The 16,407-nt window shown below is 43.1% G+C and overlaps 1 protein-coding gene across 3 annotated transcripts in view; it reads left to right on the top strand.

Moving 5' to 3' along the window:
• MRPS27 (mitochondrial ribosomal protein S27) overlaps positions 1-16,407 on the top strand; it is a 133,210-nt gene that overhangs the window by 79,212 nt on the left and 37,591 nt on the right. For all 3 annotated transcript variants that reach the window (XM_068248287.1, XM_068248297.1, XM_068248305.1), the window contains 4 exons: positions 2,124-2,238; positions 2,602-2,680; positions 7,126-7,241; positions 10,122-10,224. In XM_068248287.1, coding sequence (XP_068104388.1) covers positions 2,124-2,238; positions 2,602-2,680; positions 7,126-7,241; positions 10,122-10,224 — 413 coding nt within the window. The remainder of the gene's footprint in view (positions 1-2,123; positions 2,239-2,601; positions 2,681-7,125; positions 7,242-10,121; positions 10,225-16,407) is intronic.

Genomic DNA, 16,407 nt, shown 5'->3' with positions numbered 1-16,407 from the left:
TCCCTCAGCTTATTGTGCAGAGCCCAGCGTGTCACCCGCAGCTATGAGATTTCTAAGCACAATATCCAAGCGCCTCAAGCAGTGGTGTCCAATACATGAGGAGACACGGGGTAAATTAGGGGAGTGCGGGTGGCTGTAATAATCTGGTAATTGTCCTGGAAATGGTGTTCAGTCACATGGAAGAGACATCCCTCACCATACAGCTCTAGGCTGCCAGCAGCTGTATATCTCTGCTGCAGTCTCCTTCACACTCTGCTAAGGCAGTACAGCAAATGCCTCTCTCTGGAGATGGCTGTGACTGCGGCTCACCAAGGCCTGCCATTATCACCACAGAAAATGAATGGACTCCGGATGACTTAGCATTGTCACCAGACAGCTGCAGAAAAACACTGAGGAGGAATTGTGCAATTAAACATGATCATTTGCTGTAACCACTAGGTGGGCTTAAGATGTGCAGTACCTGTAATCTGTGCACTGTTTAGGCAGCTATGCCTATTCTGAGGAGTTGTGACATAACCAGCTGTACCTCAGAGAGAATGTGCGTAAGCAGGCTTAAAGCGGACAAGAACTCAGAACTGTCTCTCTGCTCTAAAAGATACGCAACAGCATAGTAACCTTTACTGAAAAACATTTCTTTGTTACAGCTGATACAGATTCTACAATACATCTGCAGTGTGTCTAGTTCCTGCTTTCATGGAAGCAGACATAGGGTTACCATCCTGTGTTTATAAATTAGCAGCTCTGCCCTGGCAGAGGAGATTCCTGAGCGGACGCTGCTGAAGAGATCAAATTACAGTGGTGATTAGTCACAGATGAGGGGAAATGAGACAGGCTAAACTCTCTAAATACAGACAGGGTGCATTTCTGTATGGTTTTCTTCTGTCCTGTGCAAGAGTTCAGGTGCACTTTAAAAATGCGCTGCAGTGACATATAGTAGAATGCTGTCAATTACTCAGGCTATCCACTTTTATGGCAGTTTTCCTGGTTGCAGCATCACAAACACTTCCTCTTATCTATGTAGGGGGGGGGGGGGGGGGCGAAGCGCCTCTTAGTCTAATAGCAATCAGTGTGTGACGGCCTGTGTGGGAGGGATGGAGGGGCGCACTTTGGTGTATCAGCCTTGGGTGCTGGAGGACTTTGTCCCGGCTGTGGCTGCAGAAGACTGAGGACAGCAGCGTGGTAGCGATCGGAGCGTATGGGGCTGGAGGAAGCCCCAGGTATGTATAAATCCTTTTTATTTTCCTGAGCTCTGGTACACTTTAAAGAGAATATGAAAGTTATCTCTCTGGAGATAACTCACGTGAAAAAGTTATTTGCATATGGGCCCAGGTGTTATTTTCACTAGCTTTGGAATTCTCAGAAACAAACATTCTGCAGAGCTGCACCTGATGGGACTAGAGATATAACGATATCGCCACTGGTGATGCATTTCAGAATATAAATCAGAGTTTTAAAAGACTTTACAATGGGCAAACACTGATTCAATAATTTATAAATTCTAATTGTAAAAGAAAAAGAAGACTATTCTCTTTGTGGGTCAGGTCTCTACTTGTCCAAAAAAGGCATCAACAATAGAGATGGTCAATGAGATGATAATAATTTCTGGTTAATTATGCAAATTCTACATTAACTCAGAATGATTTGTTTTTGACCACCTCTAATTATTAACACAAAGAGCCCCTTTCCACTGACCGCATTCTGATCTGAAAATTGTATCAGGCGCTATCTTTACTTGGGGCTTCTTCCTGCCCCTAGAAGTCTTCTGGGTTCCTCGCCGCAGCTCTGGTGCTCCCAAGTGTCCCACTGGCCGCCCATTAGGCTTGGCAGGTTGGCAGTACACGCCTGATCATGTGGGCGGGTTCGCTCACACGTGGCCACGCATCTGAAGATGCACTGACCCACCGATGGGTCAGCGAGCCTTATGGGCAGACAGTGGGACACCGGGGAGCACCAGAGCTGCGGCGAGGAACCCAGAAGAAGCCCCAGGTAAGTAGTTATAGATTTCAGTGTTCACCTTGGGAGCTCTTTAAGTTTGAACATGTATTAAAATTTGCTGTTGCTCACAAAGTTTTGCAAAAATATTGATATGCAGAGAGTAGATTGCCTTTTTTATATTTTTTAAGATTTCGGCACAGCCCAAACCACTGGTACCTGAGAGACTGGACGATACATGGCTGGATCAGAAAGTGTCTTAAATACAATGCCCTAGACAGGGCCTTATATACTCTGAAGAATAAGGTAAGACCTTTTAAAATGCCACTTAGGGCCTGTACACACTGCTGTGCTTGCGCTGCGCTTTTCAAATCGCATGCGCTTTTTAATCGCAACGTCTTTTGAAAAATAATGAAAATCGTGGAGACCTGTACACACTGGTGCGATGCGCTTTTCCTATTCTCATGAAGGCTTGCGATTTAAAAATCGCATGTGATTTTAAAAGCGCAGCAGTGTGTACAGGCCCTAAAGTGATACAGACTTTTGAAATATGCATAGAAATATACAGTTATGCTGCAAACCAGCTAAGAACAAGAAAGCTTCTAGATTCTATAACTGCCAGTCATTTTGAATGGCTAAGCATTGTGGTGATTTGTATCGTTCACACAGGTGCAGTTTGGAATAATTCCAGATGAGTTCACGTTTAACTTGTTACTGGATACATTCATAAAGAAAGAAAACTTTGAAGGTATGGCATATATGTTAGAATATTTGTTTTACTTTTTTTTTATATGCTTTGCCATTGGGGTTTGTGTAACACAGTGTACGTTTGGTAGATTGAATGGGTATGGTGAAACGGTCTGAGGAGAATATAATGTTGACGATGGAACTGGCAGGACCACCTAACAGACCACCTAACAGAGCATGAGACCAGTTCACACTATGGCTGCTGCTCTGCAGTTTTATTTATTTATTTTTAAATCGATATGGAACCCATCTCATGCCTCTTTTATTATACTGTTCTCCACACAGGCCGGTATTGCTAGAAGGGCTCATACTGCTGGCATGGTGCTTCTCCGCCTGAACAATACCAGCTAACACAGTCCATGGCATGAGAGGCTCTGCAAGAGGGTGGCAGAAATCTTTCCCTCCTCTTGTAAAGCCCCTTTTTCCACATCAAGGAATAGAGGCTCATCTCCACCTCATGCTCAGGGAGGTGGGAGGAACTTCCCCATACCTGTGGAGATAGTCCAGTTTGGGGTGGGGTCTTATGGTTAAATCTGAAAGACCCCTTTAAGATATATTTTTAGATATCTATGGACTCCCTGGAGACTTAGAATGTGTATAAGGATACATTAGTACCCCTTACCCATACTCACAAAGAGTTAAAAGAAATTAAGAAGATAATTTGTCCTCTATGTGACAACTCTATGTGACAACTTCCAGGAGTTAGCCCCACCCCCTTGCAGCGCAGTGCTGTGGCGCTTTTGTGGCACTCTGATACAGAGAGTGCCATGGCACTCAGCTAACAGCTGGAAGTCACCGCACTGGGGGTCTCTGAGGATGAGTTATACTGAAAACACCACGAAGCAGTTAATTTCAGGGCCGAAGCTGGGTTACGTCATAGCAGCAATGCTATGCTGCGTGCCCCACATAAGCTAATTCGGAGCTCTGGCAGTTGCTAGACCCCGAATTACATCTCCCTTCGAGTTGCTACGACTTGGAGGGGGAATAGTATTTAAAGCCGCCGGGGAGTTTAGCAGCATCAGGGAGAGCCGTCATTCGGCTCTCCCTGCACAGAACTGCCCAGTGCTGTAATGACTTGCCCGCAAACACCGCAGAAGTCAGTATAACTTATTAGAAGAGAGCCATGCGCATATGGCCTCAATTCACTAAGATCATGCTGGAGATAATAAGGCAAGAGAAAACTTACCTCCACACATCAATCTTGCCTTATTAAGGTGAAGAGATAAGTTTTCACCGTGAGAAAGGACTCAATTCACTAAGCTTATCTCTTGTCTTTAATAACTTTTCTATAGTTATCACCATGGTGATAAGGCATGTAGTATTCCGGAAACATTTTCCCTCAGGCACACCTAAACTTAACTCCTCTGTCTTTAAGTTAACTCTTCAATCCTTAACATAACTCCAGAAATGTAAAGTTAAAGACAGGCTGTTAATTAATTAACTGCATGTAAAAATAACTACAGAGAAGGTAACAACTACAGGGAAGGTAACTTAAGGAATGAAGAGATAAGATAACTCTCTCACTGTGTGGAGGTAAGTTTTCTCTTGCTTTATTATCTCCAGCATGATCTTAGTGAATTGAGGCCAAAGGCCTCAATTCACTAAGCTTATCTCCTGTCTTTAACCTCCCTGGCGTTCTATTTCCCCAGGATTTCCGTGCAAGAAGTGGTTCAATTAATTTCCAATCATTTTAAACTTTTTTTTTTTTTTTGCAATCATTTTTTTTTATTTGGTCGGGATCCCCCTTCTGGGGGGGGGGTCCCTGTTCTTTTCAGGCTGTTGGTGGCCTTTGGGGACCCCCCTTCTGGGCAGGGAGGGGGGCCCTGTCCTTTGCAGGCTGTGGGGTGTCCCCATTCTATGCTGGCTGGTAGTGGCCGGTGGGGACCCCCCTTCTGGGCGGGGGGGGGGGGGGTGTCCCCGTCCTTTGCGGGCTGTGGGTGGCCTTTCCCTCCCTCTTCCCATCCCCCGTGCAAGCCCCCCCTTCCCCCTGAACCCCTTCCCTCGGTGTGAGTCCTGTTCTACTCACCCAGGCTGTCTCCAGCGGCGGCGGCGCAGAATCCCTTCTTCCTCCATCCCCGAAGTCTCATGCTCTGTGTAATTACCGCTACGAGGCTTGGTGACGTCACTGAGCCTCGTAGCAGTAATGTCACAGGCCGGGACTTCGGCGTTAGAGAAAGAAGGGATTCTGCTGGAGACAGCCTGGTGAGTAGAACAGGACTCACACCGAGGGAAGGGGTTCAGGGGGAAGGGGGGGCTTGCATGGGGGATGGGAGGGGGGAGGGAAAGGCCACCCACAGCCCGCAAAGGACAGGGACACCCCCCCCCCTCCACCCAGAAGGGGGGTCCCCGCCGGCCACCCACAGCCTGCAAAGGACCAGGACACCCTCCCGCCCAGAAGGGGGGTCCCCGCCGGCCACTACCAGCCAGCATAGAACGGAACACCCCCCCCCCCCCTTGCTGCACAGAGGGGATCCCCGCCGGCCACTACCAGCCCGCATAGGGAATCCCCCTGCACAGAGTGGACACCCGTCCGCACACATAGGGGGAATCCTTGCACGCAGCACATTCTCTGCCCCGCCAGCTGCACAGGGATTCCCCAGGGTGGCTGGATGCTTGTTCTGTATGCCTGGGGTAGCACAGATCGCTACCCACAGCGTGCAGTCAGGCATCCAGCCATCCTGGGGAATCCCTCTGATGAGGGAAAATTGCAGCGGGCGGTGCAGAGAAACAGGAAATCTCCCTGGCGGAATTGACGAGCTCAGCTCGTCCAAAACACTTTCAGCAAGTTTTTGCTGGACGAGCTGAGCTCGTCCAGAACGCTAGGGAGGTTAATAACTCTTCTAGAGTTGTTACCATGGTGATAAGGCATGTAGTATTCAGGAAACATTTTACCTCAGGCAAGCCTAAAGTTAACTCTTCTGTGTTTAAGTTAACTCTCCAATTCTTAAAATAACTCCAGAGTTAAAGACAGGCTGTTAATTAACTGAGTGTGAAAATAACTACAGAGGAGGTAAATTAACTAGAGAGGAGGTCACTTAAGGAATGAAGAGATAAGATAACTATCTCACTGTGTGGAGGTAAGTTTTCTCTTGCCTTATCTCCAGCATGATCTTAGTGAATTGAGGCCAAAGTCTTATCACTTCAGTCCTTAAGTTACCTCCTCTGTAATTATTTTCACATGTGGTTAATTAACAGCCTGCTTTTAACTTTAGAATTCTGGAGTTATTTTAAGGATTGAAGAGTTAACTTTAGAGATCTCGCCTTAACTTAAAGACAGAAGAGCTAACTTTAGGTTTACCTGAAGTAAAATGTTTCCTGAATACTACATGCCTTATCACCATGGTGATAACTCTAGAAACATTATTAAAGCGGAATATAACCCTGCATTTCAACTTTGCTCTAAAACATTATTTACAGCATATTATATGCAAAAAGCATTTTTTTTTACTAGACCAGCATTGGAAGGGTTAAACATGCAGACGTTCAGATAGTTACATTCTATTTAGTTATATGTATATATTTAGAAATGTTACACACTCTTTGGCTGTCCTCCAACTCCTTCTCAGTGAGAGAGATGAGTCACAATAAACACTTAGATACATTTATGTAAACAAAAAGTATCTAACTAAAGTTCGGATGCGTCTGCAGAAATCTCTAGGGACTTTAAAGCCCTGTGTAACCCTTCCAATGCTGGTCTAGTAAAAAAAAAATGCTGGTTGCATATAATATACTGTAAATAATGTTTTAGAGCAAAGTTGAAATGCAGGGTTATATTCCGCTTTAAAGGCAGGAAATATCCTTAGTAAATTTAAGGCAAAAAATATAAACCAGTAGAAAAAGTGACCCTGCACAGGAGGCTGAAAAGCCATTGAGGGAGTGCAACAGGCCAAACAAAATTGTAAGTTCAGTATATAAAAAAAGAGGCCTTGCACATCCCTTAATAAAACTCCACTTTTATTTAGAAAATGTAAAAGGCATACATTACATATCACTTGCAAGGCAGAGAGAGGTACAGGCAGGTGGGGAGGTCGACAGCCGTTTCGCGCCGTCACATACTGTGGCGCATGTGGCCAAATGTATTTAGTCTCTAAGTGTGTTGTTGTAAACCCTATATATACTTACGGTACCTTTTATTACTGATCCTACACCAATACGGTATCCTATTTATTTGTGGCAGAATGCCACAATTTTATTGGAGAGACAGCTGTCCAAACTCCTCCTCATCTCATCATCATCCACATGATGCAGTCTGAGAGGAGCTGCAGGGGTCAGCAGCTAGCTAGGAGAACTTTAATAACAGACAGGGCAAACCTGGCAGCACAGACCCCCTTAAACCTCTGGGGAGTGTCGGATTAAAGTTCATAAAATAGTTATCAAGATGTCAGCAGAAGATTGGTCCCACACTGTTTACATTTTTGCATGAATCACCTTCTCTCTTCTCTGCAGATGCTGTCTCCGTGGTGATTGAGATTATGCTACAAGAGAGCTTTGATAAAGTCTCTACACAGCTTCTGTCCCTCTATGCGCTGCACAAATATCTTTCAGGAAACCCTCCCTTAACGGTAAGCCTCTATATATGCCATACAATGTACACACATTTTAAGACTTAGCTACAATGTATGAGCTGGTTCTTGCGACATGACTATGTAGCTAAAATGTATGGGCTTGTTCTCTCAACAATATGACTATGTAGCTACAATGTAAGGACTGGTTCACACTACAATATGGCTGTAGCTACTGTGTAAGGGCAAATGACTATGTAAGGGCTGGTTCACACTACAATATGATTATGTAGCTACAATGTAAGAATTGGTTCACACTACAAAATGACTTTGAAGCTACAATGTAAGGGCATATGACTATGTAGCTACAATGTAAGGGCATGTGACTATGTAGCTACAATGTAAGGGCATATGACTATCTAGCTACAATATAAGGGCATGTGACTATGTAGCTACAATGTAAGGGCATGTGACTATGTAGCTACAATGTAAGGGCATGTGACTATGTAGCTACAATGTAAGGGCATGTGACTATGTAGCTACAATGTAAGGGCATATGACTATCTAGCTACAATGTAAGGGCATGACTATAGCTACAATGGGCATATGACTATCTAGCTACAATGTAAGGGCATATGACTATGTAGCTGCAATGGGCATATGACTATGTAGCTACAATGTAAGTGCATATGACTATGTAGCTACAATGTAAGGGCATGTGACTATGTAGCTACAATGTAAGGGCATGTGACTATGTAGCTACAATGTAAGGGCATGTGACTATGTAGCTACAATGTAAGGGCATGTGACTATGTAGCTACAATGTAAGGGCATATGACTATGTAGCTACAATGTAAGGGCATATGACTATGTAGCTACAATGTAAGGGCATATGACTATCTAGCTACAATGTAAGGGCATATGACTATGTAGCTACAATGTAAGGGCATATGACTATGTAGCTACAATGTAAGGGCATATGACTATGTAGCTTCAATGCAAGGGCATATGACTATGTAGCTGCAATGTAAGGGCATGTGACTATGTAGCTACAATGTAAGGGCATATGACTATGTAGCTACAATGTAAGGGCATATGACTATGTAGCTACAATGTAAGGGCATATGACTATCTAGCTACAATGTAAGGGCATGTGACTATGTAGCTGCAATGTAAGGGCATATGATGATGTAGCTGAAATGTAAGGGCATGTGACTATGTAGCTACAATGACTATGTAGCGAAGGGCTGGTTCACATTACATAGTCTATAATATGCCCTTACACTGCAACTACATAGTCACATGCCCTTACATTGCAGCTACATAGTCACATGCGCTTACATTGCAGCTACATAGTCATATGTCCTTGCATTGTAGCTACATAGTCATATGCCCTTGCATTGTAGCTACAGTCATATGCCCTTACATTGTAGCTACATAGTCATATGCCCTTACATTGTAGCTACATAGTCACATGCCCTTACATTGTAGCTAGATAGTCATATGCCCTTACATTGTAGCTACATAGTCATATGCCCGTACATTGTAGCTATATAGTCATATGCCCTTACATTGTAGCTACATAGTCATATGCCCTTGCATTGTAGCTACAGTCATATGCCCTTACATTGTAGCTACATAGTCATATGCCCTTACATTGCAGCTACATAGTCACATGCACTTACATTGCAGCTACATAGTCATATGCCCTTGCATTGAAGCTACATAGTCATATGCCCTTGCGTTGTAGCTACATAGTTATATTCCCTTACATTGTAGCTACATAGTCATATGCCCTTACATTGTAGCTAGATAGTTATATGCCCTTGCGTTGTAGCTACATAGTCATATGCCCTTACATTTTAGCTACATATTTATATGCCCTTGCGTTGTAGCTACATAGTCATATGCCTTTACATTGTAGCTACATAGTTATATGCCCTTGCGTTGTAGCTACATAGTTATATGCCCTTACATTGTAGCTACAGTCATGCCCTTACATTGTAGCTACATAGTCACATGCCATTACATTGTAGCTACATAGTCACATGCCAGTAAACAGAAGAATCGCCTTCAAAGTCACTGCAACATTGCTTTTGAAAAGCGATATTGCAGTACTCCTATCTTTCGTATTGGAGTGCAATTACTCCAAAAAAGCTGCAGGGGCAGAGTTATCGGATGAGCTGGAGGGGAGGGTGTTTTGTTAGGCAATGAGTTATCGGCAGAGCAGTGGGGTAGCTGGTTTATGTAGGTTAGAGCAGAGTTCCCCAATCCTGTCCTCAGGGCCCATCAACAGTACATGTTTTGCAGAAAACCACAAGCCTGCACAGGTGAGGTAATTAGTGTCTCAGCAGAGCTGGTTAACTGCCTGTGTGGATTTCCACAAAACATGAACTGTTGGTGGGCCTTGAGGACAGGGTTGGGGAACACTGGGTTGGAGGGTTTCAGTGTTAGGCATAGATAAGGGAGGAGGTTATTGTTAGGAGCTGATAGGGGAGGGTTATTACGCCTAGCGTTATTGAAAATCAGTATATTAGAAACTGGTGTGTGGTGCGAAAATCTTCAGCAAGCTGTCCAAATGTATTTATGGATTTAGCGGATCGGTCTACAAAAACCACATTCAGTAGAAACTATTAGATTGGAATTGCATTGCTTTCAGTATTAATGCGTATTTTGTCAATGCAAATTCTCACTCATTGGTCATTGTCCCTAAAAGAAATACATTTGTGAAACTATGGAACAATAAACATAAAGTCACATCAGGAGTTCAGTTCAGCTAAACCTTACAGAGGTAAAGGCAATATCACTGAAAAGCGGTTATATCTTTCCTACAACACTACCAGCTGGAACCCAACCAGTGCTAACCAAATTCTACTTTATTCCGCCAGCCTCTTGTTAACTGTTTCATGAATTATTTTGGTTTTATTTTTGTCTATTTAGTGGGTGCTGGAGAAGAACATTGGGGCCTCACTGCTGATTGCCGGCTTACGTCAAGATAACACGGTGGGGTACAGCTCACAGGTCTATGGCTACTCACTGCTTGGTAAGTTTTATGTGGAATCTGCTATAAAATATCAGTACAGACCACATGGCATCTCACTGGACTGCTCATTTAGGTAACTGACGCAACATAAAATCCTCAGCATACTTGCCACACAAATGATCAGAAAATCCACCTATCAATCTCACAGTCTTTTTAACTTCTACGTTCTAACTGCCATCAATTTTGTGCACACAGCTGATTACCTGTCAGTTACTGCAGTGAAGTAATGACTGTTAAAATACTTGAGTGAGGAATGAGATTCCTTTTCTAGGGTTGGATATATGTCAAGGCACAAATGACCTGACCCCTTAAAGAGGAACTCCAGTGAAAATAATGTAATAAAAAAAAGTGCTTCATTTTTACAATAATTATGTATAAATGATTTAGTCAGTGTTTGCCCATTGTAAAATCTTTTAAATCCCTGATTTACATTCTGACATTTATTACATGGTAACATTTTTACTGTGGGCAGGTGATGTAGCTGCTGCATGCTTTTTTGGCAGTTGGAAACAGCTGTAAACAGCTATTTTCCACAATGCAACAGGGTTCACAGACAGGAAACTGCCAAGAATACGTATTCAGAATTTCTTTGTGGGAGGGGTTTCACCACGATATCAGCCATACAGAGCCCCCTGATGGTCTGTTTGTGAAAAGAAAAAGATTTCTCATGTAAAAGGGGGTATCAGCTACTGATTGTGATAAAGTTCAATTCTTGGTCGTAGTTTCTCTTTAAACCTGAGGGTGGGCAAACTTTTTGACTCTTCAATCTTAAATTTTACTGAGGGGCCAGACCAGTGTAGGTAGCCAAGGTACCCCCCCCCCATCCCGGAAATGTACCCCAAGTTTTAATTCCTCACAAAATACACATGATGCAACATTCCCCACCAAATACACATAATCTTGCAGCATTTCCCCAAAAGTACTGATAATGTGGCAGCATTTCCCCAAAAGTACTGATAATGTTTCACACAAAATATATATATTTTAACTGTAGCCCTTCGGGCAGACTCTACATAGACTCCCACAACTGCTCTGCACTGGCATGGTGTCCGTAGGACTCCACATCACCAGTTCATCTACTGTGGGGACAAGATCCACAGAATCCGGCCCTGCATTAGCGGGCCGGTTGAAATATCCACACGGGCCATAGTTTGCCCACCCCTGCCTTAAACTCGCTGTGGGGCATGTCCCATTTATACTGACTAACACAGAAAATAGTTGACATTTCCCTACAAAAACCATTGTATGCACCCCTTTTAATATGTGCAGTCACTGGAGCAACTCATTCTGTGCTTCCTTGTGGAATGTCTGAATCAGGAGGCAAGAGAGCAGGCAAACAGGGAAGGGGGTGGCCTGGCTTTATTCAGCAACCTTCTATTCGCACCAACCACCTCTAGATTGGGATATTATAGTTTTCTGCTGCTATTAGAGGAATTCCAACAGTGGTAGTGGAATATCAAATTGCTCTCCATGAAGGGCCTTTAAGAAAAGAATATATTTTTGAAGTCATTTCATCCTCACATTACTGCTGCTGCTGCAGTTTCCAGCATAATCCCCAGAGCCCAATAACTGACAGTGAGAAGATTTATCCGAACATAAATTGTGACTGATATTCATCATGTTGTCTGTGAACGTTTAAACACTCTGTTATCTCATTCTTGCGCTCCATATACATTTGTTTGTCTTAAAGAACATTATTTTACAGATGGTATTTTTCGGGCTAGTAAAAAAGGGCGCACAGGGATAGTGGACAAAAAGGGCGCTGCCATAGACTGCAATGCAAAATATCGGCTATTCGGCGCCCGACAGGAAAAAAGGGCGCCCGAGAAATAGCGGTTACAGGGATCATGTTAACAACAGTTTTCGTTTACAGAATAAGGTTTATAACAAATATCGTTTACAAGTTCGTTTTGAGTTTGTGTTATACTTATTTTTTCGTTTTTAAATTTCGCTTATATCAGTTTTTACTTATTATTTAGTTTAAAAATTTCACTTACAAAGGTATAACAACAAAATTTTCGTTTACACTTCTTTCATCATTTAAAAATAAGTTTTCATATGTATAATGCGTAAATACCATTTTCAACCTTATTGTATTAGAAATACATCGCTTTTGGTATTAACTTTGTTTTTAGACTTATAATGCGTTGATTATAGTTACTAAAATATTGCTTTTAATATTACTGTTATTTTAAGTTTTTTTACACTTATAATGCGTCGATTATAGTTACTAAAATATCGCTTTTAATGTTACTGTTATTTTAAGATTTCTAATGCTTGTAAGGCTATCTATTGTATTGTATATATTTATATATACTTTTCTCTATTTATAATATTAATGTATACGTGATTTTAAGGCTATATTAAGGCTATTTATTCTATTACAAATATATAAATTATTTTATTCATGTTATTTGTAGAGAAGTATTTTAAGGATTAAATATAATATTGTTTATATGTGTTTAGGGTGTTTGTGCGGTGGGGATGGTTAGGTTTAGGCATTACCAGGGGGGTCTAGGGGTTAGAGATAGGTACAGGGAGGGTTAGGTATAGTTACAGTATAATATACGCAATCAGGGGGGTCTTAGGGTTAGGCACCACCAGGGGGGTCTTAGGGTTAGGCACCACCAGGGGGGTCTTAGGGTTAGGCACCACCAGGGGGGTCTTAGGGTTAGGCACCACCAGGGGGGTCTTAGGGTTAGGCACCACCAGGAGGGTCTTAGGGTTAGGCACCACCAGGGGGGTCTTAGGGTTAGGCACCACCAGGGGGGTCTTAGGGTTAGGCACCACCAGGGGGGTCTTAGGGTTAGGCACCACCAGGGGGGTCTAGGGGTTAGGGATAGGTACAGGGAGGGCACTGTGTGAGAGTAAGGTTAGGTATAGTTACAGCACAATATATGTAATATATACAATTTATTAAATTATATATATTTAAACAAAGAGGGGTCTAGGGGTTAGGGCTGGTCCACACTAGACACAGTTGCAGGACGGACACTGCAGTCCGGATCAGGGGAAGTACCCACCGTACTGCAAACTGATGAAAGTGCATCAGTTTTGCATCAGTTTCCGTTCAGGTTTTTCCCTGACAGAAAACGTCTCCATCATTAGGAAGGAGTGGGAGGATTTTTTTGGGCCAATCATAAAGCTCAGGCTATCCGTTTTAACATCCGTTTTTTGCCAGTGGAGCTGGAGATGCGTTTTCTCATTGCTTTCACTACCCCCTGCGTGTATCCGTGGTCCTGATCCGTTGCGTGAAAATGCAGCAGATCCGGACCTTCCGTTCAGGTTTTGAAAACGGATCCCCGCAAACGCTGACGGACCTGTTTTTTACTTGGGTGAGGCTGGCTGCTATTTTCAACATTAGTATCCGGGACTCCGTTTTTCATCAGGTTTGAAAAACGCAGCCACGGATACGTTTCCGGACCTAGTGTGGACCAGCTCTTAGGGATAGGGATAGGGAGAGATCTGTGTGAGCCTACAGTTAGATATAATTACAGTAAAATATCTGTAAAACCTACCATTGCATTGCTATGCTTAATACAAGTGTAATTATCGTTTTTGTTATAGATGATATTTGACGTTTCTTTTCAGAATTCGTTTGTTGTTATAGACGGTATTTTGCCATTTCATTTCCATTTATTTAACCTATTTAGCACTAAATTTTCATTTACAACCCCTTAAAAGATAAATATGGTTTTGCATTAAAACTTAAAATTTCGGCTATACCCCGCGCCCTTTTTTCCAGGCGCCCTTTTTTGATAGACGCTGTATTTTTTTAAACAATCCCGTAAGAGGTTTTTGTAAGCTGGATTAATGAAACTCCTTAGATATCAGGAGTGTCCGTTAGTAATCAGTGCTGGGAACCTGGTAAAAATACAAGAGTCATCCAAAAAGTAATGCTAGTTTGCTTTTATCTGCCACGCAAGGTATTATTTCAATGTAATTTACCCTGCATCTGTCAGATTAATTTCTTCTCTCCCTGCACCGCTTGTCACATGACTGCTGAAAGCCAGTAACTGTTTGTTCAGCAGCTCTAACATTAAAGCCCCAAACCTGATTCCTCCAACTCATAGCTGAGGGGTGTAATGCTGCTACAACCAAGGGATTGAGAACCTTATTAAAGATATGACAAATCTGTAATAATAATTTCAAAGCCCAGCCACTATGTGTATGTGTGTCCTTCCATCCCAGACACGTCCTGCCCCGCTGTGTTTGGCCACGGTGCTGATTGGGATGGCATGTGCAGTGAGATGCCCTCCCATGTCCATTGTGATGGCGTGCACACTCCTCCTTCGCGCATTGTACTGTGCGCCACCAACTAGTGGTTTAATAAAGGAGGTGATTATGTGGAACATAATCAGAAGTTCCTAAAATAAAATACTTAAACTGTTTCCTTAATTGATTAAATGAATAAGGCTCTTACTTTCCAGATGACCCTACATTGTTACTATCTACTTGCATTGCAAGGATTCTCTGTTCACTTCAGACTATGAAAAGGCGAGAAGGGCGAAGCATAGTTTGCATTTTTGTTTCTTTTGCTGCTACACTGTTAACTGTCCACATACTTCATATTCAGTTTTACACACAAGAAAAGGTCAGGGGCCTAAACTAAACACTGGGACCAATTTGAGGACCAACCAGGCTCTTTTAGCCGGATGCTCCACCCGGCTACTTTTGATGATCAACCGGCTGTTATCTGCTCACCTCCTCTGCTGTAAGCAGAGAAGCACCAGCCCAGCATTCTCCCATCTCGTCCCACCCGGCTACTTTTTCATACCAAAAGGTCTGGGGAGAACACTGAACCTCAATGTCTAGTGGCCACCTCCCTCCAAAGTTCCCTGGTGTCTAATTCCCCCCCCCCCACCTATATAGTGACCTGGTGTGTAGTGGCCTCCTCCCTCCCCGATACATTATCTTAGTGTCTAGTGCTTTCCCCCTCCCTCCCCCATATGGCTTCCCCGGTGATCTAGGGCTTTACCTCCAATATAGGTTGGTGGTCTAGAAAGGGTCAAACAATGCAAAGTGGGAATATAATTTGCGGGCCAAATTTGATGGTTCTGCGGGCCAAACTTGGCCTGTGGGCCGAAGTTTGACATGTATTCTCTAGACTAGAGGCTTCCCCTGTCCTCGTATGTCAGCACATTCCAGTGCTGGGTCCCCAAAGAGTGGCCTCCCTGTGCATGCACACTAGCACCATCCTGCTCGGGCTTCTGTGGAAATAGCAGAGCCTGATCATGTCCGTGCTGCTGTGCAGGCGGTTCGCACCTAACAGTGCAGACGACTTGCAGACCCAATCTGGCCTATGTTTTCAGAGGAAAGCTGAGCAGGACAGTGCTAGTGGCCTGTGCAAGCTGTTGACAGGCGTTTTTGGGGATCCCAGCACTAGAACGGGCCTGCGGAGGACAACGAGGGGAGCCTATTTAGGATCCAGATGCTTCCCCCTCCCGAGGTGAGTACCGCCTAAGGGAACTGTTTTGGCTTTAGGGTCTCCTTAATATTCTTGGTATTAATTTAATAGACTGTGAGATATCTGAGAAATATTCTATTTCACTATTTTGTTATATTCTGATATTGGGTTCTCATAATATTAACATACATATTAATAACAGTGGCCTCATTTTGCTACAATTAATATCTCAGTGGCGAGCTAGACTTTCAATTTTGTTTGACGTTAGGGACTTGGCCTAGATTGGAAAATCAAATCTGTAAATTTCTGTAACCCAGCTGGTGGTAAGCGGGTGCCGCGGGTGTATTTCTGCACACCAGCTTCAGGTGGACATGTTTAGCAGGAGAAAGGGTTAAGGATGAATTGTAGACAGTTTGATTTGTTGTTTTGTTTACCCTACATAGTTTTAGGCTTCTTACTGCTGCACACGGCTCACATTTATTTAATATATGGGTGTCCTAAGCAATTCATTCAATTACACAGAATCGGCAGGCAGGAGTGGCAGAGAGCATCGGTAATTGAGGCTACCTGATCCGCTTAGCCCTCTGGATCAGGTAGCATGTTTTTGTTTTTTTACAAAAATGCCCACCTCGGGTTCTCTTTTTAAGACTTTATAAATTAAAGTAGTGAACATGTGACATTGCTAGTTAAAAACCTATCACTAGTCACTACTACTATTGATGATAATCTTTGATTATATACTTATATGCAGTGGCATTTGATTATATACTTATATG

The sequence above is a fragment of the Hyperolius riggenbachi genome, chromosome 1, assembly GCF_040937935.1.
Source record: "Hyperolius riggenbachi isolate aHypRig1 chromosome 1, aHypRig1.pri, whole genome shotgun sequence".
NCBI classification, from domain to species: domain Eukaryota; kingdom Metazoa; phylum Chordata; class Amphibia; order Anura; family Hyperoliidae; genus Hyperolius; species Hyperolius riggenbachi.
Note: the sequence above shows the minus strand (reverse complement) of the source record. Positions and strands in the feature narration are given on the sequence as shown.